General features: G+C 45.7%; 1 protein-coding gene and 1 non-coding gene across 14 annotated transcripts in view; both read right to left on the bottom strand.

Annotated features, from left to right (window-relative positions):
• The window catches only part of ARHGAP40 (Rho GTPase activating protein 40), a 102,294-nt gene that overhangs the window by 21,755 nt on the left and 54,282 nt on the right, over positions 1-26,257 (bottom strand). For 9 of the 13 annotated variants that reach the window (XM_053249533.1, XM_053249526.1, XM_053249524.1 and 6 more), the window contains exons 2-3: positions 10,376-10,575; positions 3,832-4,052 (exon numbers count right to left, since the gene is read on the bottom strand). In XM_053249533.1, coding sequence (XP_053105508.1) covers positions 3,832-4,052; positions 10,376-10,553 — 399 coding nt within the window. In that variant the 5' untranslated portion in view covers positions 10,554-10,575. Of the gene's footprint in view, positions 1-3,831; positions 4,053-10,375; positions 10,576-13,845; positions 13,960-19,351; positions 19,463-19,495; positions 19,578-22,434; positions 22,479-26,257 lie in introns of those variants that run through there. The other 4 variants (XM_053249523.1, XM_053249529.1, XM_053249522.1 and 1 more) reach the window with 4 other exon arrangements.
• LOC128325503 (U1 spliceosomal RNA) lies at positions 8,501-8,658 on the bottom strand. Its single transcript, XR_008307495.1, has one exon. It is a non-coding gene; the product is annotated as a U1 spliceosomal RNA (small nuclear RNA).

Here is a 26,257-nt window from a genome sequence, read left to right as displayed (position 1 = left end):
AATGCCAAACTAAAGAGCCCTACCATGCTCCATCGGCCTTCTGCAGGCCAGTGATGCCCCCGCCCTGGCCCAAAGTCCCAATTTTTCCATGAAAAATCATGTGGTGAAACGCCTTTTTTAAAAATCAAGATGAACCACAAAATGGCTCGTCACAAAATAGCGGCCGGAAATTACCTCTGAGGATATGTGGATTTAACCCTTTAAAAAGCTTTTTTAAGCTGCGTATATTGTTACCAGGTGTCTATTACCCGACCTGCAGATGTTGTATATGCATCTGCAGATGTTGGATCTGCAGATATCGAGGTTCTACAGTACTTATTTCTTTGCACCTTCAAGAGACAGATGATATAATGCCAGTTTCATTTAAAGCAGGGATGTCAAACTGTGGCCCTTCTGCAGATGTTGGCCTACAACTCTCATCATCCCTGGCTATTGGCCACTGTGGCTGGGGATTATGGGAGTTGTAGTCCAAAAACAGCTGGAGGGCCACAGTTTGACATCCATGATTTAAAGCATAAGTTCTCAAGCTTTGACCCAGTGACCTCCTACAGGGGCCAGTTTGGATACGCATGTGCATCACTTTATTCCTCATGAGGGACAACCAAATATGCAAGTTGACTCTGTTGAGCACCTTGCATTTGAACTTATTGGATGATATGAAAGTCCCGTAAGATCCGTCATGGCGCCTTCAAACCTGCAAGTCATGACATGATGTCAAAATCATGCCATGTAACATGCATGTGTGAATCGTTCCTAAGTGTGTGTGTGGGGGGGATCTTTATCAGAGAGGTTAAGGTGCATCTGCAGCCAAGAGAGAGGTGCATCTGTAACAAACTTCTCTCCCTTCTATTTCAGTGCTTTCTTTGAATGCTTCCTTAGGAATCCAATTTCCTCTAAAGTGCAGTCACTCACAGACGAGCTAGAGAGCACATTCTGTCTCTCATATTAATTCTATTAAACATTTGCATTGGGCAGGGGGGGGAGCGCAATTCTGTTCTCATAACCAAAGCTGCTTCTGTTGCCAATTATAATGATCACAGGCAGTGGTTAAAAGCAGGTAGGTAGACAAATTAAGCAGCACCAAGGCATAACTTCAAAGACACAGGTGCTGGGAACCAAGCGTGCCCAAAAGCCTCACCTTCCTTCCCACCTGAAGGTCCTGACATCTCATTTCACGTTAGGATTACTCAGTGCTAAGGTGGCACTCTACACATGCTCGAGTGTTCTCATGATTATTACAATAATCATGTCACTCAGTCAAGCCCTGGCTTCAGGGCTTGACTGAGGAATGAAGGGACAGCATCCAGTCCAATATAAACTTTGTTTGTGAAGCGAACGTAAACCAAAGAGTACAAAGCAATCAGTGCTGAGTCAGGGCAAGTGGAGTGGAACAATCAGAGCCAGAGAAAGGTTTTACTTCTCTTTTTCCTTGAGCAAGACCTGCGCAGGTAACCTAGCAGCCACGGCTCAGTGCATACCTGGCATGCTGTCCGATGCAGGGACAACACAGGCCTCCCAGTGAGAGCCACTGAGCAATCTGGGTGTGTGCAAGGGCAAGGAAGGCTCAGCCAGACCATCAGGTTGTTTTGTTGGCTAAAAATAGATTAATCGGAGAGAGAAGAAACTGAAGGTGTGGTACAAGGCTTCTAAACGTAAATCAAAGCCGCAGACAAGGAAATTATTATTTGTGTTTAGCCAAAGAGAAATTCTAACGTTTTGATGGTCTGTAAATTAGGGCCAAACTAAAAGGTACATAGGAAGCTGCCATATACTGAGTCAGACCATTGGTCTATCTAGTTCAGTATTGTCTTCACAGACTGGCAGCGGCTTCTCCAAGGTTGCAGGCAGGAATCTCTCTCAGCCCTATCTTGGAGGTAGAACGAACAGTGCCCTTTTCCTTGCCAAACAGCAGTTAGGGGGTTGGGGTGGAGACTCCAGCTCAGGACCCGGGGGACAAAGGATTAAAGTCCTACTCCTCAAGCCTGCGTGCTGTCATGGTAAGAGTGCTGGACTAGGACCGGCGAGACCAGAGTTCAAATCTTCATTCAGCCTTGATACTTGCTAGGTGACTCTGGGCCAGTCACTTCTCTCTCAGCCTAACCTACTTCACAGGGTTGTTGTGAGGAGAAACTTAAGTATGTAGAACACTGCTCTGGGCTCCTTGGAGGAAGAGTGGGATATAAAATGTAATAGTATTAGTAAGAATAAGAATAAAGAATAATAATAAGCAGCAGAGCCATCAATTAGGCAGGTGTCTATCCTTGTGCTGCCACCCAAGATCCTTGTAACTGAAGATGCCAGGGTCTGAACCTTCTGGATTCAGGGCCAGAGTTCCATCTAACAGGGATTCCCAGATGTTACTGACTACAACTCCCATAATCTCCAAGCAAAAGCCATTGCAGCTGGGGATTCTGGGAGTTGTGGTCAACAACATCTAAGAATCCCTGTGAGAGGGAACACTCTTCATGGCATGACTGCTGTCATTGACCTGTAGCCCCTCCCTTGCCCTCCTATCCTTGATGATATAGCCAAACTAGGTCAAATAAGACACTCACCTAATTGCATCATTAAGAGCTATACTCATAACCAGAAGCACCTCTTTTTCACAAAGACGAGCCAAGGGAAAAGTCCCTGCTCCTGCAAATAGCCAAACTGCTATTTGTCCTTGTAGTGGCTCTTTGCTGCAAAATAGCCACTTTGGGGGCAAAAAGTTGCTTTGGGTGTGTGTTATTTTCAGTAGGAAAAGGGCATGAGGGGGAAAGAGTCAGCTCCCTGCATGCTGTGGCCCCAACCAAACTCCAGTTGCAAGCATGCCTCTTAACAATTAAGTGAACGTCAACTTTGATCCAGAGACTGTGAGAGTGCATATGTGTGCATATATGCAGCAACACAGTACAGGCAAACCTCATTATTTGCAATTTCACGTATCACAGGTGTCGCAATTTCATTATCCGCAGATACTAATGGGTTAAAACCCACTTAATCCGTGGTTCCTAGAGTGCCGTAAGTGACTGCAGAGATAACTTCCAGCCATCATTTTGTCTGCAGGAGCTATTTTGTGGCTCATTTCTTTTGAAAAAAGCTCCCCCCGCCCATGATTTTTCACAGTTTGGGGAGGCATTTGGTGGTCACAAGGAGACCTCATGAGTACATAAATGCCTTTCCAGTTTTTTTCGCTGTTTTCCACCATTGTTTTGCCCTTTATTTCCCACCAATGAACCTAACCCTATTTTCCATAGGCACAATGCCTTTTTACTCACAGTTTTGTTACTCGCAGTAGTAGGCAAAGAATGGAACCCCCATGAGTAATGAGGTATACCTGTATATCATCTGACACCCTGTCCCCCTTATGAGATGGAAAATTATTATTATTATTACATTTATATCCCACTCTTCCTCCAAGGAGCCCAGAGCGGTGTGCTACATACTTAAGTTTCTCTTTCACAACAACCCTGTGAAGTAGGCTAGGCTGAGAGAGAAGTGACTGGCCCAGAGTCACCCAGCAAGTCTCATGGCTGAATGGGGATCTGAACTCGGGTCTCCCCGGTCCTAGTCCAGCACTCTAGCCACTACACCACGCTAGCTCTCATTCTCTATTCTCAAAGAGTAGCCAAGTCATGCAGAACAAGACTTAATCATAAAGTTCTCTGTTCTCAAACTATTACTTACCACTTACATCAACCTGCATATCAGGAATCAGAGTACAATTATTACCCACGCTTTGCTATCTCTATGCAATAATGGACATGTTATTTTTCCCCCTCCCTCGCTGTTGTGGAAAGTCAATTAACAGTTCTTAAATCATGGACAAGAACCCAGGAAGCAACCTACCGCAGAGTCAATCACTCCAAAAATGTCTCTGACGTCACGGACGGGCTGCTTGTTCTTCTTCCGCCGGGAACGGGTGTAAGTATCCAGCCGCCGCTGCACAGCGGCAGCCTGGGTCTTGGTCAAAGTAGAAAGCAGGGCCATGTTGCCGTTCTCCACAGCAGGGTCTCCAATCAGGTCCGAGAGCCCTGCATCTTGCAGCCATTCGGCTTCAGCTTCGCCCTCTGAAAAGTAAGGAATAAGGCAACATTAAGGAACAGCACACTGCCTGCTACTGGCCGCATAGCACGGATGCGGCACGTGGGGGAGGTTTATATGCAAACTGTGCAAAGAAAACTTCAGCTATATTTCCTGCTGAAGTCCACTGTTGGAGAATTCAGTATCTTAAGTCAGCAAGCCTTTCCGTATACAAGAGCTCCCACCTGGAAGCACAGGTTCCATAGGCACAGCCTCTCCCATGCAAGTGGTGGATAACAACAAAGAAATCTGTACTTACCAAGCACTACTTGGTACGGGCGCTTTCAAAAAGGACAGAGGCTCTTGACCCAGGCAGAATTTAAATCACAGAAAGACAACAACATTCTCAGCCGACAAAATAAGGACATTCGCCTCAGAAGTGTCTGGAAAAAGAGGTAGCATAATGGCCAAGGAACTGAGCTATGTGTCAGGAAGTCAGCGGCAGTGTTCCCTCTAACAGGGATTCCCAGATGTTGTTGACTACAACTCCCAGCATCCCCAGCTGCAATAGCCTTTGCTTGGGGATTATGGGAGCTGTAGTCAACAACATCTGGGAATCTCTGTCAGAGGGAACACTGGTCACCAGCTTGAAGTTTGTCCCTGCCACAAACTCACTAGGTGGCTTTAAGCGAGACACTATTCCCCAAGCTTCTCGTCTGCAATATGGGGATGGGGCCGTAGCTCAGTGGAAGGGCATTGGCTTTGCATGCAGAAGGTCCCAGGTTCAATTCCTGGCATCTCCCGGTAGGGCTGGAAGAGACTTCCACCTGAAACCTTGGAGGGCTGCTGCAAGTCACTATTGACAATACTGAGCTAGATGGACCAATGGTTGGACTGGGTATAAGACAGCTTCTTATGTTCCTACATACTGACCTACCTTACTGGGTTGTTGTAAATGATACAAGACGACAGTCTATTTGAAGTGCTATATAAATGTTAAGAGTTCATTGAAACTGCTCTGATGAAGACATACTGGGCATTACTTATACTCTCGCCTAAAGTGCTACACCCTTGTGACGCTTGCCATTCTGGCCAGTCAGTGGAGAAGGTTGTCTTTCTGTGATTTAAATTCTGCTCCGCACACATTCTGCCTGGGACACGAGCCGCCCGCTACTAATTTAGTCTTTGGGGAAAGGGCAATCCCAGGACAGAGAGAAAGAGTACGTCCATTCTCTCTCTCTCTCTCTCTCTCTCTCTCTCTCTCTCTCTCTCTCTCACACACACACACACACACACACACACACACACACACACACACAATTTCTTTTTATTGTTGCTCCTGTAAACCTTTCAGTTGCACAAGTGTGTTCTTGGTGATATGCAAAATACTTAATGAAGAGACATAGGAGTAATGCTTTGGACTATTTACAGCACCACCTAGCGGCCACAATTAGAGACATACTTGCTGAGGGATTGAAATTTACTAGGCAACCAGTTTTCTTCTTCCTCCTACACACAGTCTGCTTCCTACAACAGTCTGCTTCCAACTCTCTCTCTCTCTCTCTCTCTCTCTCTCACACACACACACACACACACACTCTCACTCCCCTCACCCTACACTGGCCACAATACATAAGCAAGAAATTCCAAGCAAGAAGTTATTTCTCAGTTCCTCATAGCACAGTAGTTTCCTTCCATCACAATTTTCATTTCCTCCCCCGAATGTCTAGCTGGATACTCAGCATACCTTAAGGGGTGGAGTCATAAAGCACAAGCCTGGATTTACAGCCCGTTTCGTCTTGGCAAGGGCATAGTAACCGCCTTGGGATTGTTTTAATGAAAGGTGGTATATAAATTTAACAATAAATAAAATAAACAAACAATAAATAGTTTATGAATTAATAACTCTAGAAATTTAAGATAGCCATTTTAAAAGATCTTTTCAAAAAGGTACTTTTTGGCAGGCTCCCTATACCAGTTTCACAAGCACAACTTGCACACTCAGTGTACTTTTGCAAGGGCCATGGCATTACTTTGATTGTTAACAAAGGAGATAAAATTTCACAACTGTGATCCAGGGATACCTGTCTGCACATGCAAAAACACTTCTGCACACACATGGTAGCTTTGCTTATCTCCTCTCCTGGTGGCAGTCCTCATCCTTAATGGAATGCTATTCCAGAGGGTGCCATGACTTTGCTTTTCAGGAGGCATGGGGTGCTGTCACTGGAATAAGATGACAGAAAGCCACTGTACACATGCCAATGAGACCCACACGTGCCCCTTTGGATCCCAAACAATATCTGCCATTGACTAGGGACAGGAAATTAAACACACATTTGTGTTTAATACAGGCACTCCCTGAGTTACAAACATTCAACTTACAAACGCCTGCACATAAACCATGCTCCATAACGTATCATTACATTAAGCATGTCCCCAGCTTACAAACACCAACACATACAAACCAGCTTACACATACAAACCCAGCTTACAAACACCTGCACATACAAACAGGTTGTCTCTCTTAGGAACTATATGCGTTCCAAGCACTATAAGCATTATATGCACATCCGACTTACTTAATGAACTTTTGGGACACAACCTGTTTGTAAGTTGGGGACTTCCTGTCAAAATAAAGATTGGAAAGCACCTTTGTTGTGCTGTTAGGCAGGCCACTGTGAGACCTATTTTGTAAAAGGGGGAAGCAGCTGTGACCGCCGGCCACAGTACTGTGGCTCCAGTATGCACACAAAACTCAGGGACACCAACAGCTAGGTCATTTTGGAGTCTGGACCCCGCAAGATAAGCATCCTCCTCCTACGCACACACAGAGTATTTAACAGGTGGGTTCTTGAGGGCCCAAACAGCAACTGAACTCACAAGAATATAAGGATGTAAAACAAGTATATTTATGCAGATGTGCATTAGCAGAAACATTTCAACATCTAACTTAACATATCTCCATCCCACATTTTTCTTTCTCCACTCCCGCCTTGGTCTCTCAAGAGAGTCTAATTTTTGAGCAACTGAATTTGCAAGGATGTAAAACACGGAGGAGGAAAAGCTTCACCAATTTCTACAGAGGAACCCTGCAAGGAACCATACTGCCAAACACTGCAGTAGAGCAGGTGACACACTGGATGTTAAAAACTCACTGATGTACCATCACAAATGCATCTCAGCACATCATACTCTATTGAACTTTTGCGTAAAACATGAGAGAGTCCAGCGATACTGGGAAACATTTTCCAACAACACCCTGGCAGCAGCACAATCTAACATTGAGTTAGGGCATACCTAGCAGGCTTTATTCTGAACTTGTACATTTCTCCCCATCTGGTGCTCACTCTTACTGCCATTTATTTATTTGCTACATTTATATCCTGTTCTTCCTCCAAGGAGCCCAGAAAAGTGTACATGGATGGTTTTCCTCACAACAACCCTGCTAGGTTATCATGCAGTGGGTTGTTTTATCCAAATTGCCCCTCAAAGCATGGATTAAATACTATTTTAAAGTAAAATTAAAGTAGTATCCCCTTTCCACACCAACTATAAATGGACATAGGAGTAAATAAAGGCCCTAAAAGGGGCTCAACCTATCCACAGGACCGCCCCTCCATCCATAACTTCACAATCACAACAGCACTCAGTTGGTGGTTTATCTATTGCAGTTCTCTCTGTCAGTCTTTGGATGGACTGTGGTTCCTAGTGTTAACCCAGGCTAGGCACACACCCTGGCTAGCTCGCTGCAGGCGTGCCTGCCTGCCCGGCCACCAGCGCTGTGCTTCACCCCTCCTTTTTCGCGGTTGGTGATGCTGCCACTTGCGGAGCTCCAGAGGCAGAGTGATGTCATCCTCTGTCCTAGAGTCAGTGGGGCTGCCCCTGGCCTCGCAAGCTGCTCCTCAGCTCGAGACTCGACGGATGCTGCCTGAGCCTCGCTCGCTCTCTCCTTCCCTCATCGCCTGGCTCTGAGCCTCGTATCATGTGGCAATAGCTCTGTGTCACGGGTGTACGACTGTGCAATAGCGCAGGTGTTGAATGGCCGGGCAGAAGCAGCTGTCTGCTCGGCAGCCTTCTGGCCCAGTCCAGCCCCACCGCCGCTGTGCACTGAGCAGGCAGCAGCACTCAGCCCACCTCAACTGAGTTGCACCCGCATGGGCGGGCCAGCGGCAGCCATAACAAGCAGCAGAATTTGGGGGCCCCAAGGCTTGTGGGGGGACTTCTGCCTGGAGTTATGGTGCCACTGCACACAAATATTCTTTCTTCTCTCATAGGAACTGTAAAATATACTCTGCATATGCAGTGAGGAATCATTGTATGCATGTATGTATGTATGTATGTATGTATGTATGATTTATTTATTTATTTATTTATTTATTTATTTACACAGTCAGATAGGTGTTATTGACTGGTTTGTTTTATCCAGACATCTAAGATCAGTGAAACATTATTTATTATTATTTATTATTATTAATTCAATTTCTATACCGCCCTTCCAAAAATTACCACAAATAATGCAGTCGAGTTTCCCACATTTGGGGAAATCGCAGGGGTCAGCACACCCGCAGTGCAATGGATGAGCCTCACCCTGGGAAAACAGGTTCGCAGTCTGGGAGTGCTTCTGGATTCACACCTCTCCCTGGTTTCTCAGGTTGAGGCAGTGGCCAGGGGTGCTTTCTATCAGCTCCAGCTGATACGCCAGCTGCATCCGTTTCTCGAGATCAATGACCTCAGAACAGTGGTACATCTGTTGGTAACCTCCAGACTGGACTTTTGTAATGCGCTCTATGTGGGGCTGCCTTTGTACGTAGTCCGGAAACTTCAGTTGGTTCAGAATGCGGCAGCCAGGTTGGTCTCTGGGTCATCTCGGAGAGACCATGTTACTCCTTTACTGATGGAGTTACACTGGCTGCCAATAGGTTCCCGGACAAAATACGAAGTGCTAGTTATAACTTACAAAGCCCTAAACGGCTTAGGCCCTGGGTATCTAAGAGAGCGCCTTCTTCATTATGAGCCTCACCACCCATTGAGTTCATCTGAGGAGGTCCGTATCCAGTTACCGTCAACTCGTTTGGTGGCTACACAGAGACAGGCCTTCTCAGTTGATGCCCCGAGATTGTGGAATGCGCTCCCTGCTGAGATACGATCCTCCCCATCTCTGGCAATTTTCAAAAAACACCTGAAAACCCATCTTTTCACCCAAGCTTTCTCAGCTTCCTAAATTTGGGGGGTTTTAATATCTGGTTTATTTTAAAATTAAAAACCTGATTTCGGGGTTTTTAATCACTGTAATTGTTTAATTGTTGTTTTAAAACGTTTTTAAATTGTTAATTGTTATATTGTTTTTTAATTTATTTTAGCTCTTTACTGTTTTAGTGCTTTGTTTTAATTGTAAACCGCCCGGAGCCATTTTGGAATATAAAAATGAATGAATGAATGAATGAATGAATGAATGAAATAAATAAATAAATAAATAAATATGGTGCAGGGCTGTTTACACAGAAAAATAATAAATGAATAAGATGGATCCCTGTCCCCAAAGGGCTCATAATCTAAAAGGAAACATAAGATAGACACCAGCAACAGTCACTGGAGGTCCTGTCTGGGGGTGGATAGGGCCAGTTACTCTCTCCCTGCTAAATAAAGAGAATCACCACGTTAAAAGGTGCCTCTTTGCCAAGTTAGCATGTAAGCAGCCTGCCCAAAAAATCAGGGCAGCACCTGGACATGTGTGAAAATTCACATACACATGAAAGCCATGTGTCACTTTGGTCTATACTTAATGACCTCCCTTTGTTTCTCCGGTGAATCTGGGGATGAGCCGCAAGCAAACTGAATGCAGGGCTATGTAGGACTATATTCCTATTATCTGTCTTAGCAGTTGTGCTTGAATATTCAAAGCACTTCACATGCATTCTTATGATAATGCAATCCTGTCTGCTCTGAAGGCAGAAGATACAACTATCTTGCTTATGGTCAAGCAGGTCTAGATCTGGTCAGTGCCTGGATGGGTGACTGGCTGGCAAATTCCAATACACAATGGAATAAAGCCGGGATATAAATGCAACAAATAAATAAGGGAGGTGGATATTATCCCCAGTGCAACAGAAAGGTTCAGGGTGAAAGCCTAAGGCCAATTAGTGAATTCATGACAAGAGCAATGTTTGAACTGGGAACCTCCTAGTTTGTAGCGCAGACACTTATACTACACCAGCTCTTTTAAGTACAGCAGTTCCCTTTTAAGTATACAACCAAAATTAGTCCACAGAATGCCCATTTTTCTAAAGACATGCATGTTACTCAACCAATAAGCCCAGGAATCTGGTAGTTGTAACAAAGATATGCTTAATTCCCACATCCCTTTTACCTTCTGGGGGTCTGGCATCCATAAGGTTGGACTCCACTGGCTCAGATTCCGTATTCTCTTTGATGCTCTCTACCTCTAGCCAAAATGTATCCATTGATAAGTTGCTCGAGGAATCTGCCCTGGAATTCTTGCACTCTTGCAGGAGCTCGAAGGAGCTTTTCCGAGTAAAACGGCTCATTTTGCAAGGACAATTTCTGATGCTGAGAGACAAAACAGGACAAATGTTACATACTCTCTAATATCTTGAATCAACACATGCTTACTGTGAATACGTCAACACTCTCCAAACCCAATTAAATGAGGACAACGTCCAGAAGTGAGATAAATTCTAAATGTCCTATTTCTATTTTTGTTTAGTGATAATATGGGCTGAAGGCTGAAAATGAGCCCAACATTTGACGTGAGTGGAGCTAGCAACAATGTCAATTTCCTTGTGCTGTCCTTTCTATGACCTAGAAAGGAACACCCTTCAGAGTGTGCTGGAGACGTATCAGAGATCTAGAGTTAATTTTGCTGTAGCAAGAGCTTCCCAAATGTAAAAGAAAGAGAACCTTGCTTTTAATTTCCCCAGGACAGCAACCAGACCGTATTGGTTTCTGATCTACATCCTTTAAAAAAAAAAAAGAGGAAAGGAAATGGAGGAGAGGGTCTAACTCAAAAGGCGATGTCACTCATGCAAGCAAATTGTGCAGTTTTCTGAACGAACACATTCGCTCTCCCTCTTTCATGTTCCGATGAGCAGAGACAATTAATGATGACATTTCCAAGCTTGACTATGAGCATCAGAATGAGCTTTATTTTCAGTGATATGAGCAGAAAGTTCACTTTACAGCCTCACAGAGATTATCACATGCTTCCAGCAAAGTATTTTTCTTATAGCTGCATAGATTTCAAAGAGCATCAGAAATTCTGGAGAGAGAGTAACAGTGTGCATTGCGTATCTACTAGCTAAACAGATGCAAATCCACAGCTAGGGTGGGGATGCAACCCCACCATGGAATGGTAGTCCCACCCCACCCCCGGCAAAAACCCCAAAACAAACCCAGATTTTTTTTTTAAGTGTACAACATGATAGATGCCTGAACTAGCCCACTGAATGGATGCTATAGGGCTGAACTAAAGTCTCCCAGCCCCACCATCCCAGGTGATCCAGGAGGAGACCAGTCATATAGTATCAAAAACAATGTGAGGTGTTTATTGTAAGTAGGTAAAACTCCTGATATTAAGGTCAAGCTACACATTATGTTGATATGTTTGTTTCTTCTCTCGCAACTAAATAGCAGCTGGATTGAACCCACAGCATGGAGCACCCCCTGCATCCTCAGTGTCCTGATCCGGAGCACATGTGAGCAAAGTATAAAAGCCTCCACATCATAGCCTTGTTATGGAAGTGGCCCAATCTGGCAGCTATTTCACGAAGAAGAAACAAGCATGTACTTAACACAATGCATAGCTTGACCCTCCAAAATAACTATTCTTACTGAACTCTATCAGTTGCTATCAATTCATAGACACTAAAGTATATAATTTTAAAATACTTATATCCCATCGTTCTAATTTACATGGGGGAGGGGAGCAGCTCAGAGAGTAAAGATACGGAGGCTGTACACACTAAGTGTGTGTAGAGCCTGAAGGACTTCTGTGGGGACAGCCGGCTTGACCTGTTCTCCCCGCAGACAATCCAGCGCCGAGCCCCAGGCAGATGGCCCACAGGACTACTAGGGATGTGCACGAACCGGTTCGGAGGCCATGTTGGAGGCCTCCGAACCGGTTCGGAAACGGACCAGTCTGGTGGTCCGGCACTGAGGGGGGGTCTACCTTTAAGGGCGGGGGGGTAGAACTTACCCCTCCCGCCGCTCTTCCCCCTCCGGCGCTGTGTTTTAAACTGAAGTTTTCGGGGCGGCAGCGTTCCTCCCTGCCGCCCCTGCCCCCGTCGTTGCCCGGAAGAAGCAGTAATACAAGCATGCATGCGCACGTCAGCATTACTGCTTCTTCTGGGCAACGACGGGGGCAGGGGTGGCAGGGAGGTACGCTGCCGCCCCGAAAACTTCAGTTTAAAACACAGCGCCAGAGGGGGAAGAGCGGTGGGAGGGGGAAGTTCTACCCCCCCCGCGCTTAAAGGTAGACCCCCCCTCAGTGCCGGACCGCGCCGCGTGGTTCTGTGCACACCACAAATGACTACTGGCTCCATCACGGAGCCGGTAGTGGCAGTGGGGATCGGGAGCCAGGTGGCCCCCAGAAATCCCAGCATGTCCATGCAAGTGCACAGGGCACCCCAAGGCTTGTACGCTTGTTGTAGCCTCCTGTTTGGGGGTCTACTTGTGTGTCGCCACAGCTCGGAGCTGCGCGGCGGTGGCACATGATCTACTAAATGGGGTTAGTGGAGCGCTCACTCCGCTAACCTCATTTCAGAGAAGGGTTTTTTTGTGGGGTTTGCTGTGGGGAGCCATGCGACTTCCATGGCAGCACACGACCAGGGGGAATCGGGCTAGGCTCCCTTAGCCCAGTTCCTCCTGGTCGTGAGAATAGCCTCACACAGTCACAAAAATCATTCAACAACAACAAAAAATTCTAAACACATAATACACATGAACCATCACAGAAAAGGAAGCCTGGCAGTCCAATATAGCCTCCCATAGTTACAACATGCACATGCAAGAAGAGTTTTAACTCTGTGCCTGTGGAAATAGCAGGAAGGTGCTCTGCATTGGGTCCCCAGATCCCTAGCCTCATTGTTGAGCCCAACGGAACCTGGGGACCCAAGTGTGAGACCCCCTAAGCTAGATGGACAAATGCCTCAGAAAAAGGCAACATCATGTGTTCATATGGTACGGTCCCAGGCGGACTGTACTATACAATTCTTCTGAGCATACAGTTCAGCTCTAAGGCTAGGTGAGCTGGAGCAATATATGGGATAAATAAATGATTTGAGGTATATTTGCTGCCATTTGCTTCAGACATTTCTACATATGGAGGACTTTTTAAGGTCTTGAGAAAGACATTCAGAATTGTGTTAACAATCCCCCTACAAAACAGACATGTACCTTCCAAGTGGAAAATAAGGATGTCTATGATGAGAACACCTCCTGGGCCCAAACAAATGGACGAAAGGTAGCTAAATTAGAGGCGAGGTAGGCTGTAGCACTGGTTGCATGCAAGCCGTGTTATAGAGCGACAGAGAAGGGCAGCAACCAAATCTCCTTTGAGGCCCCATATGGGTGTCATAAACCTTTCCACAGATAACAGTAGCACTTCTGAAGTCTCAATAAAGATAAATACCTATAAAACAGCTTTTCAAATAGCAGTTGTTGGGTTCAAGGGTAGGGGTAGGGCAGCCGCCTGTCGGAGAGGATTTGGAAAGAGGGTTCTAATGGTTGCATTGACCTTCAGTCACACACGTCTCTCGCGTAGGCTGCAATCTTAGACACACTTGGTAGGAGCTAATCTCCACTAGACACAATGGGACTCACTTCTGGGTCAACACTCCGCCTTGTTCATCGTCATGTAGCCTCAGTGTACTTGGGCACTGACATTAACTTCAATATCTGGAAGAGTACAACGTCCATTCCCCTACCCAAGACTTCAGAAATTAGTTTCTAAAAAGATAAAAGAAGTGATTCCTTTAATCTAAGAAGTTCCAGCCAGAAAGGGATTAAGAAACAAAAGTACCTAGTTTACAGAAAGAGGAATTACGAATAATGTGGTAGGAGAATATGGAGACAAAGAGTTTATAGGAAAAATATATATTTATAATTCCCAAGTTCCCTTTTGTATTTCCCTCAGACTCAAAGTACAGATCATACGTTTCAACCTTTTGGAGGTACTATCTGTTCAGGCTTCAACAAGAATAAATAGTTTTAGCAGTTGTGAGGAAACCAAATTATAAAAGCATCCTGGTTTTTCAAATGAAATTAAGTTGGAGACAGAACAAAAAGGCCCCTCGTCTGTATGCACAAATCACAAACAGTGATGTAAATATTTGCAACTTTATTTAAATATTAACATCCGTAACTATAAGAACATAGGATCAACAACTGATATTTGCAAAACAGAAATGATAGAACATGCAAATCATAATGGAGAGGCTCTGTTTCCAGCCTCAAAAGTTGAGTCTTCAAAGACAAATCTGTGCTTTACTTTGATCAAGTTAAAAGCCATCTGGAACAGCTTCCGGGTGGTGTTTTTTCCACAGTACCATTTGTGTTTCCATGGTAGTACCAGACACCACCAGAAGGTTTATTTATTTATTTGATTTGATTTATACACTGCCCCTCCAAAAATGGCTTTAGTGTTGCAACACTAATGCAAAATCACTCCGTACAATGAACCATGCTATGCACTGAGGCTGTTCACACACCCAACCTGGGCTAGGCTGCGCACATGACGTGCCAGAATCAAGCCCGATCCTGGCATTGCCCCCGCACCTACCTCTGGTTTTTTTAACCCGGCATTTAGCCAAAGTTAAACAAGCCTACAGTTTGCTTAACCTTGGCAAGCGATCATCTGGGTGACTGCTGCCAGGGTAAGAGGATTCCACTGGGCCCGCCGCCATTTCTGGAAGTGAGCTTGGGGGCGGAGGGGGAAAGTCCTCCCACTTCCAGCTTCTGAGGTTTCTGCTTGTGTGGGCGTGTGGTGCAGTGGAGGGGAGGGGCAGCCGCTGCTCGCCTGCCAGAGAAGGCAGGCAAGCTCTTGCCTTCCCTGCAGCCCTTCACAGTGGCTGCCGGAGGTAGTGTGAAAGACCTCATTGTGGTTTTCAAACTTTCTATTTTCAGGGAGCCATTTCCACTTTGAGCTGATTCGGGTGACAGGTCCAACGAGCCCCACCCACCACATAATGAGAAACAGGAGCTCATACATCCCCACACTCCCAGCACGTGGAACCACAACTACTTGATTACATTGGGAGGGCTGGTTTGTCCCAACTGCCCCCACCAGTGTTCCCTGTAAGAGGGGCCTCCAGATGTTGTTGACTACAACTCTCATCAACCCCAGCTGCAATGGCCTTTGGCTGGGGGTGATAGGAGTTGTCACCAACATCTGGGAATCGCTGTTATAGGGAACACGGGCCCCCACAGGCAATTTATAGGCATATTTACATTATAGTAGTACTTAAATTGCATGCGAGGGTCAGTTTAGACAAATCATCCTCCCAAAGTGACACGGTAAGCCAAGAGAGGGAATGGGATGGTCACATTCACACCCATCATCGCGTAACAAGTGAGGCTGGTTGGACACATCACTCACTGATCCATCCTCCATTGCAATATCCGATAGCTGCCATGGAACTCCTACACACTGCACAAGATTCTGGGGCATGTTTTTCGGCACGTACTCCATTTATGCAAAGTACTAGCAAGGACTAGTGGGCCTCAACTATCACCTTTCATGACTTGAGAACACACCCACACTCCTCCACAACTGCATATCTGACCAGAAGATCAGGAATGGCGGGCGAAGCTCCCTTTTTTCCTCTGGGAAGCTTCTCCACTGTGACCGATCTTGTCTTTGGAGAACCTTTGCTAAGCTTGCAATGATCAATCTCTATTCTATCCCACTGACTATAAGAACTAAGTTTTCAGTAAGCCCTGGGTTTTCCAGGAACAGAGATTGAAAACTGCCTTTACAGCAGCAGGGTGGAGAAGACACAGTATGGCAGCTAATCTCAATCAGTGTATATCATCATGTATTAGCAGAGTTGCAGAAATCCACTAGTCTACTAGTCTCTGATGAGTGAAAAATGATGCCTGACGAGTGAAAACAGTCCTGATGAGCAATGTACCAAACAGCAATGTACCAACCTGATGAGCAATGTACCAGTCTCTAACGGGGATTCCCAGATGATGTTGACTACAACTCCCATAATCCCAAAGCAAAATCCATTGCAGCTGGGGATTATGGATGTTGTAGTCAACAACATCTGAGAATCTTTGTTAGAAGGAACACTGGTACCAACATAGCTTGACGAGTAAAATATTTTGTCTGGCTGATAAACTAACGTTTCTTCACTACTGTGTATTAGAATAGTGGTTGGCCCAAGATCACCCAGTGAGCTTCATGACTGAGCAGGAATTTGAACCAAATTCTTGCTGGTTTGACACTCTGACCACTACACTACACTGGCTCTTTACACAAACCAGTAAATCAGAATAAGTAGAATGCTTGCCACTGACACACCTATTTTCTTTAAAATCCACTTCTACAATTAACTAAATGCCAAAGCCTATGGCAGTGAATTCAAAATCTCAATTATGCACTATATGGGGAAAAATATAGATTATACATAGCAACACATTTGCTGCACATTCATTTCTTTTCTTTGTCATTATATGAAATATTAGACTGTTTTGTGCTGTTTCCACAGAATTGTGTGTGGTGTTTCTTTCTTTACACACAAAACAAAGCTGCCGTTTCCGAAATAAATTAGAACCCATTGCATTTTCCGGAGGCATGACATTTTGAGAGCCAAGAAACTGTTTAAAATTAGCAACATCTGGATATGCCAGGGCCAAGGCAAAGTGTGTATCAGTAGACTTAAAGAATTGTTTTACTTTGAAGACAGAAAGGAAGGAACACTGAGCGACTTCTGTGGGCAGCTGCAGTTTAGATACAAATGAAGATTGGGTGATGTGCGTATTCACTGGGGCAGCTGAAGCAATACACCGCGGAGAGAGGAGAAATAGTCAAGTTCATTCAGAAGCACCATAATCCTTAAGAAGCTTAGTCTTTAAAAAAAGACTTTAAAGTCTGGATCCAAGTATCCATGCAACGTGTCTCCCAATCCTGAACACATGGACATGTAGCATTGCCCTCATTTCCATGTATTGTTTTTATGAAGTGCACCAATGTTTCTCCTTGGAGCAAATGCATATATATGGAAATAAAACATGCATCCTGCAAACCTGGGCCAATCAAGTGTTACCCACAATATTCGTACGCAGTGCTGCTCTGAATATAGAAAGAACCAACTTCTATGATCTGTACTTAGGGACCCAAATCTCAAATGGCTGACTGAGAATTTTCTATCCAAGCTGCTCCTTTCTGCCAATCTAGTTGACTGCAGGAAAGCAGTCATTTGAGTGTCCCATTGCAAGCAGAAACCACAGTTTGGTGCTCCATCACAAAAAACATCCAACCTAAAGTGGAATGAGGGATGACATGCTGTATTGAGGGTAACAATAATCTCAGATACTAAGGAACAAATGAGACACGATTTTATCATTTGCTTGGCACACTTGCTTTCCCTCCTACAAACAGCACATGGGGGATAAGATTCGGATCAAGTCTATGGCAGGGGTTGGCTTGGAGCCCCCTTATCCTCCCACCATGCCCTCAATCCAGATTTCTCCATGCATGCTATTAATGGGGAGAGGGAACCAAGCATTTCAGAGCCTCTATCTATCTATCTATCTATCTATCTATCTATCTATCTATCTATCTATCTATCATTCTCCTGGGTGTGCCTTGGAATGTGCATCCCGGCGCCCAGCTGATTGGCTGGGCGGGGGGCACGCCTGATTGGCTGAGGTGCACCCAGGAGGATTGGTTGCCACGGCGGCAGCAGGCCTGGCCGCGGAGGCCAGAGGTGGCAGTGGGCCCAGCCCGGACACAGAGGGAAGGCCCAGGAGGGGAGAAAGAAAGGGGGGGCAGAAATGGCGGTGGGGAGGAGAGGTGGCTGGGCCCGGAAGCAGAGACTGGTGCAGAAGCGGGGGGGGGGAGAGGTAACCGCTGGCCCCAAAGAGAGCACAGATGCTCTGTGTGGGGTCGGCTAGTTTATTTTATTTTATTTTATTACATTTATATCCCGCTCTTCCTCCAAGGAGGCCAGAGCGGTGTACTTCATACTTACGTTTCTCCTCACAACAACCCTGTGAAGTAGGTTAGGCCGAGAGAGAAGTGACTGTCCCAGAGTCACCCAGCTAGTCTCATGGGTGAATGGGGATTTGAACACACTGGCTCTCATGTGTTTACTGACAGATCTAGTTTGGCTTACAGCTGACCTTTACTTTTGTGATCAAGGACAGGAAAGGATTTCTTCCTATCCTGAAATAAAACTAACTGAAATATCCCCCTACTTTTTAAGCCTACAAAATTAGGATGGGAAACCGGGGAGTGGGGGATTCAGGTCAGTCCTATGACCTACTTCCTCCTGCACCTAAAGAGGGTTATAAGGATGAATGTGGAAATCCCAAGTAGCTCCTAGGGAAAGGCCCCAGACCCAGGCTTTAAGGCTCCTGGCTCAAATCTCAGAATCCTTTTTAAAGCATTTTGAAAAACTGTATAGAAACAAATACAACCATTATTTATATACCACTTTTCAACAAAAGTTCCCAAAACTGTTTACATAGATATAAATAAATATAAATAAAAATATAAATAAAATATGAATAAAATGTCCCCAAGGAGCTCACAATCTAAACAAGAAACATGAGACAGACACCAGCAACAGCCACTGGGGGGATGCTGTACTGGGGAAGGTTGCTCTCCCCCTGCTAAACAAAGAGAATCACCACTTTTAAAAGGTGCCTATAACCTTAGTCTGCTCCCTCTTTTCTCAACTTAACAGGTTTTCTGTACTTGTTTTCTATACAGGTTTTTCTGTACAGAAATTTTCAGTACCTGAAATTTCTCCTCCAAGCAAGGAATTTCAGTGTGAACTATACTCACTCCATTCTAGCTTCCCCTGTACCTTTTCACTCATCTGTTGAACTCTTATGCGCATGGACATGTACACATATACACACTTCTCTCCCTACCTTCTACATACCTCTTCATTTCCAACCTGAGATAATTGGGCCTACAATGAGCAGGGACTTGCAACTCCATGCATCCCTCGTTTCAGTGATGCTACAACCCACACACAGAAAAAGCTATTGCTAGGAAGGCACACACAATGGTTGGAATTCCCACCCACTGGCTCTGTCTAAGACTTCCCCATTCTTGCTTCCTATTATAAAAATACTATCTTACGGTACTCACAGATTTCCAGGCAAGCCATATGTCAGCAGCATTTAGCCAGCATTAGAAAACATTATGCAGCTTTTCAATCGTTACCTAGCCGCCGCCACCAAAAGAAAAATGGACAATACACATCTGAAACATTCTCCTGTGCCCTTTGTGTACCTTATCTATAAAACACACATGAATGTTGCTATGTCGCCTGATGTGCCAAGGCCGAAATCTCCCACCCAACAAGCTGCTCCTCACAGAGATCGCAAGCACAGTGCTTCTGCCCTGCTTGCTCAGGGCTTCCCAGAAGAAAGATGAAACCAAACACCACGTCCAATTCAGCAGCTGCCTTGATGAAGAGCATTTCCTTTTATTGTTCTCAGCTGCTTTAAAAGGATAGACTTATTTGCCAGAAGCAGAAGCCAGCAAAAATGCAATTCATGTTATGATGGTTTATTTGGATTTTTTTTTTTTAAAGGAGATTTAAAGGAGCATTCAGAACAAGGCTTAATTCACACAACTACACTATGAGCCCTGTGAATTATAGCTGACTGCTCCACTGAAGGGCTGGGATTGGTTCTCACCCTGCTTTGTGTCACTGTTTTCAGCCATAAAAGTCAGACCTAGGAATCATACATACAGCCAAAACTGAGTCCAATAAAATTTTCTGCATAAAATCTCTTGCACTCCAACTTAAGATAGCTACAAAGTGTAAACTTTGGAGGCTGCCCCATCAGGTCTAACCCCCACCACCATTTTGCTCAACATTCAGGCCGAACAGCTTCTGAAAAATTCAAAAGTTGGCTGACTACTTTGTCCTAATTTTAATTGACCCTAGTAAAGATATTACTATTGGTTTTTGTTTTGGGTTTTTTTGTTTTGTTTTGGGGTTTGTTTTTTTTGCTTTCCCAACCCCAAATGAACCAACATGGTTACCTACTCTTTTAGCACAAGATGTAAAATCCTGCTTTTAGGCACCAAGAAGACTTAGAAACAGAAAGAAAATGATATTTTGCCACCTGGAGATGGCATTTTACTTTATGAGGGTTAAATACCCTCCAACTACTAGGTAATACAACTCAGTTTGTCGTATTTTGACTCTTTGCATTGTAACCACTTACAATCTCCAGCTTTGCCTATAAGACTACCATGTTTTTCTTCACTTCCATTCTGCTCTTTTGTCTTGCAAGGTATCTGTGAGTTTGACTTAGTGCTGGAAACAGATCCAAGTAACTTCTAAATTTTATGTGTTGTTTTTTTAAAAAATGTGGAGCAGATAAATGTAGCCACTGATGTTCCTTTTCCTCTGTGTCTCTCCATACAAACTGAAATCTGTTTTGAAACTAACAGAGGCTAATCTAAGTTGCATAAATACCTCCTGCACTTCATCTCAAGACAGATACAAAACTGTAGATTTTTCCATCATGCCCTTCTTCGTCTATTTTCTCCCCATTTTGCTTAATATCCAGTCTGGAATTTTTTTTTTGAGAACTCAAAAGCTTGCCAACTACTCAATTAAAACCAATTTTAATTTTTCTTAATAAAGGTATTGTCCTACTTTGGATTTCTTAAAATGAGTTATCGTTTCTGCTTAGGATTTTTATACATAGCACATAGTCCTGGATATCACACGTCTTTATAATTAATTCTCTTAGCCAGCCAGCGTAGGGATGTGGCAAGGCAATGCGTGCCGGCGAGGGAGGCACCTGATTGGCTGAGCTCTGTTTGGCCGGCAGAGGCGCCTGATTGGCTGGGTGCTGGTTGTGAGGAGGGGCCGTCTTGGCTGCAGCCTGAGCTGGGAGTCGGGAGGCAGTGGGAAGGACTGGCCCTGGCCTGGCGCCAAAGGGGGTGAGTGGGACATGCATGCCTTGGGACATGCGTGCCCAGGATTTGGCGGTGGAACTCTTGAAAGGCTGTTAGAGTTCCGAAGTGAGGACTGAGGAGAAGAGGAGGAAGAAAGTGCCGGCAGTGGTTACTGGCCAAGAAAGGGGGAGAGAAAGGTGGCGGGGGGCAGCAGATGGGGGGGGAGAGAAAGGCGGCAGCAGGAGAGAAAGGTGGTGGGCGGGCAGCAGGTGGGGGGAGAGAAAGGCGGGGGAGAGAAAGGCGGCGGGCGGGCAGCGGGCGGACTGGAGGGAGAAAAATCGGTGGCGGCGGGGCCCTTCTTAGCCGCCCGCCCTGTGTGGGGGGAGGAACGGGAGGGGAGGAGGGCTGGAGGGAAGGGGAAGAGAGGAGAGACCAGGGCAGGAGGAAGAGGGAGGGGAAAACAGCCGGCCCCAAAGCGCCGCACAGATGCTCTGTGCGGGTTTGGCTAGTATACAATAAAATCTGCTGGAAAGGAAAGCTTTAAAAAGCCAGAGGCAACTGGTAACAGCTTCAAGAAATGTATTTCTTCCACTAGCCTTCAATCTATCTCTCAAGGTCAAACAATCAGTGGGCAGAAAGAGATAATGGATGACAGACATCACACATACGGGTTAATGCAGTGGGAAACTAAGCTCACAATCCTATACTTTTTTAAACGCTGATTTGAGTGGCCATAGGACTTGGCACACATCCCTTACCACCAGCAGAACCAGAGATATACCTTTGCTCTCTCTGCTACAGCAGCAGAATGCTATGACAGCATAACTTGGCGCTACTTCAACTGGTAGAGGCCCCAATCCAGGGCAGAGACAAAGACACTGCACATTGTGGCCAGGATAGGGAAGAGCTCACTTACACCGAATCCTATACGCCAGACACGCCCCCTGGCAGACTACATGATTCCAAAGCTAGAAGCGGCCTACGTTAAAAAGCACCCACTACAATCAACAGAGAGCAAAAAGCCAGTGAATCTGCCCCCTACATCTTCTTTCACCCATCTCACCATACCCGAGTATAAGATCCAGAACAACTCTACAGTCAGCCAAAGCACATCTACCTCAGTTCAGAAAACCCTGGATAGGGAGACCATAATTCACAAGATAGCATACACAGCTGTACCTCTTTGGCGTCATGCCATGCATGCTTATAGCACACCAAGGCAAAACCTGGTGAAGGGGAACTTTGGAGCAAGGACGCTATGTTCAACCAACCTACAGACCTCAGAACACAGAAAGAAATAATGCACTTACATTTGTCTTCTCAGAACCCATACAGGCATTTTGCCTCTGGAGGACTCCACAGACAAACACCCAACTGCAATGCAAGAAAAAAGTATCCCAGAGAGAGCTGGCCTTGTGGTAGCAAGCATGACTTGTCCCCTTAGCTAAGCAGGGCTCACCCTAGTTGCATTTGAATGGGAGACTAGAAGTGTGAGCACTATAAGCTATTCCCCCCAGGGGATGGAACAACAGAAGGTTTCAAGTTCCCTCCCTGGCTTCTCCATCTTGGAGATACCTTGGAGAAGCTGCTGCCAATCTGTGAAGACAATACTGAGCTAGATAGATCAATGGTCTGACTCAGTATATGGCAGCTTCCCATGTTCCTTTGTACAGGTAGTTAAGGGGGAGAGAGTTCATGCTTCAAAAGTATGAATGACGCAAATGGCTCTCATATCTTCTCCCACTTTAGTCTACTGCCTTGGCTAAAGCCAAGGCAGTTCCTTCCTCCCACAACAGCTAAGAACAGTGTCTCCCACGCAAGGTCAGGATGCTTTCTGTTCATGAATGCCAGGCACTCCAGTCCAACCATTGCTAATGCTGGACAAACACTCCTGAGCCACCTTGCTTTTCAGGACAGCAGCCTGTCTGCATGGAGTGAAACACACAGTCACTGCACACAGTCACCACACTCTTCCTTCAAAAGGTGGCAGAGTGGCTAGGACCACTAGAGCAAGCAAGAACATCGCTGCATATGCATTCTAGCAGAACCACTCTCTAACACTGACTTCATAGGCCCATTCACACGCTATGTTCAATACTCATACAATGAGTGTAAAGTGTACACAGGCACAGAGCTGTACACAGGTACAGTCATTCATATGTTACGCTGGATGCAGGTACAGAAGTACACTTCCTATCTCTCTCTGGTGTCTCAAGTTGAGGCAGTGGCCAGAGGTGCTTTCTATCAGCTTCAGCCGGTACAGCAGCTGTGTCCGTTTCTTGAGGTAAACCACCTCAGAACAGTGGTGCATACACTGGTAACCTCCAGACTTGAACATGAGAACAGCCCTCCTGGATCAGGCTCAAGGCCCATCTAGACCAGCATCCTGTTTCACATGGTGGCCCACCAGATGCTGCTGAAAGCCAATAGACAGGAGCTGAGGGCATGCCCTCTCTCCTGCTGTTACTCCCCTGCAACTGGTACTCAGAGGCATCCTGCCTTCTTTTTATATTATTATTATTATTATTATTATTATTATTATTATTATTATTATTCGATTTCTATACCGCCCTTCCAAAAATGGCTCAGGGCAGTTTACACAGAGACATAATAAAGAAATAAGATGGATCCCTGTCCCCAAAGAGCTCACAATCTAAAAATAACATAAGATAGACACCAGCAACAGTCACTGGAGGTACTGTTCTGTGGGTGGATAGGGCCAGTTACTCTCCCCCTGCTCAATAAAGAGAATCAGCACATTAAAAGGTGCCTCTTTGCCAAGTTAGCAGGGGTTTGAGGCTGGAGGTGGCCTGCAGCCCTCCAACTAGTAGCCGATGATAGACCTCTCCTCCATGAAGTTATCCAAACCCCTCTTAAAGCCATCCAGGTTGTTGGCTGTATTTGGTACAAAATGCAACAGCCAGGTTGGTCTCTGGGTCAGCTTAAAGAGTCCACATTACACCTATACAAAAAGAGCTACACTGGCTACCAATATGTTTCTGGGCAAAATACAAACTACTGGTTATAACATATAAAACCCTCAACAGCTTAGGCCCAGAGCATTTAAGAGAACACCTTCTTTGTTATGAGCCCCACCACCTATTGAGAACATCTGGGGAGGTCCATCTGCAGTTGCCATCAGCTCGTCTGGTGGCTACTCAGGGATGAGCCTTCTCCATTGCTGCCCTAAGGGTTTGGAATGCGCTCCCTGTTGAAATAAGAGCCTCCCCATCAGTGTTCCCTCTAACAGGGATTCCCAGATGTTGTTGACTACAACTCCCAGAATTCACAGCTTCAATGGCTTTTGCATAGAGATTCTGGGAGTTGTAGTCAACAACATCTGGGAATCCCTGTTAGAAGGAACACTGCTCCCCATCAGTGATAACTTTTAAGAAGGCAGTTAAGACACATTTGTTCGCCCAGGCTTTTAGACAGATTTTAACATTATTTTAAATTATTTTACTGTTTCAATGCATTAATTTTCTTTTAATTTGTGCTGTTTTATTGTAAACTACCCAAAAACATCTGGGCAGTTTGGGCATTATATAAAGTAGAGATTTTATAAGTTTTGGGCATTATATAAAAGAGATGTGCACAAATTGGTTTTTGCTATTCAATTTGAGCTTGAATTGAATCACAAAAACTCGAATCAATTTGTTGAAACAGTGGTCAGTTGCCGGCAGTTTCAATGAATCACCTCAAAACAATTGAAGTGATTTGACCATAGGGAACAATGGAGAACTCAAATCACCCCATTGTTCTCCATGGATTGGTCCTAGGGACACCAACGTGGGTTGAGTGGTGGGACATGATGAGTGCTGCCTACAACACAACCCACAAAAGAAATGGGTAAGCAGGCAATATATAACAAATTTTTAAAATTCCCCTAAAATTCCCCCCCAAAAAAACTCCATATGATCAGGTGTTCAGGTAGGGGGAGCTCAAGCTGACTCTCCTTGAACATCCACCTACCCTTTTCACTTCGTTGAAAGAAAGCTACTATCTTGTGGCACCTCTCTACAAGAGCAGCTGTGGCAGCAGCAGGATGGCGCACAGCATCTGCAGTGGGGATATCTCACCTGCCCGCAACCAGTGTTCCCTCTAACAGGGATTCCCAGATGTTGTCGACTACAACTCCCATAAACCCCAAGCAAAAGTCACTGCAGCTAGGGATTCTGGGAGTTGTAGTCAACAGCAACTTGGGATCCCTGTTAGAGGGAACACTGCCCGCAACCCCAGAAGGACCAAGCGCATCTCGCACGACCAGGTTCAGCATGTGCGCCCACAACGGATGGACGCAAACTGACTCTGCTCAGCTGCCCTAATTAAATTTGCAGCATTGTCAGTGACCGTGAACCCCCAGTGAAGATTTGGCTGCCCAGACAGCCATCCGTCCCCCTGGCGATCCATGGCTACTGATAGCTCATCTGCCCTGTGGTCAGTGACCAGCACCTGCAGTACAGTCTGCTTTGCTGCATAGGAGGGGCTGGCCACATCGCTAGCAGCAGATGTCCCCGCACTCTCCTGCCCCCACCAGTGCGCTGTGAGGGACAGGAAAGCAGCGTGCCTCCCACTTCGGATGGTCCACTGATCCACAGTGAAGTGCATTCTGGTGTCAGGCACTGCTGTGCACAGCAGCCCCAATATGGCCTCCCTGTATGACCAGTACAGGGAGGGCACCATCCATCTGCTGAAAGTGGTGCATGAGGGGCACTTGTAGTTGGGCGCAAGCTGTCGGAGCAGCCAACAGAAGTCGGCATTCTCGACCACCTGGGATGGCTCGTCAGTCAGAGTTATCTCAGCAATGGCCTGGGTGACGAGATAAGGCTCTGGGCGACCAGACCTCTTGCCCACCAACTGTACCCACTGAGCAGGCAACTTGCCCTGCTTGGGAGTAGAGGCAGCTGCCTTATTGCCGCTAGTTGAAGACACAGCAGGCCTATTGCTGCCAGCAGGACCAGGCTCCCCCAGGTGATGCCGTCACAGGTGCTGCAGCATCCCCAACATCATAAGACAGTTAGGGTCATTAGCCCTGCTGACCTGTGTCCTACAGTAGACAGGCAGTCCATTAAAAACATTTTGAAAATCCCTCCCTTTGGCTCTCACTTCCCTTCCCCCAGCCAATGGGGGCAG

This window comes from Hemicordylus capensis, chromosome 4, assembly GCF_027244095.1.
Source record: "Hemicordylus capensis ecotype Gifberg chromosome 4, rHemCap1.1.pri, whole genome shotgun sequence".
Classification (NCBI taxonomy): domain Eukaryota; kingdom Metazoa; phylum Chordata; class Lepidosauria; order Squamata; family Cordylidae; genus Hemicordylus; species Hemicordylus capensis.
Note: the sequence above shows the minus strand (reverse complement) of the source record. Positions and strands in the feature narration are given on the sequence as shown.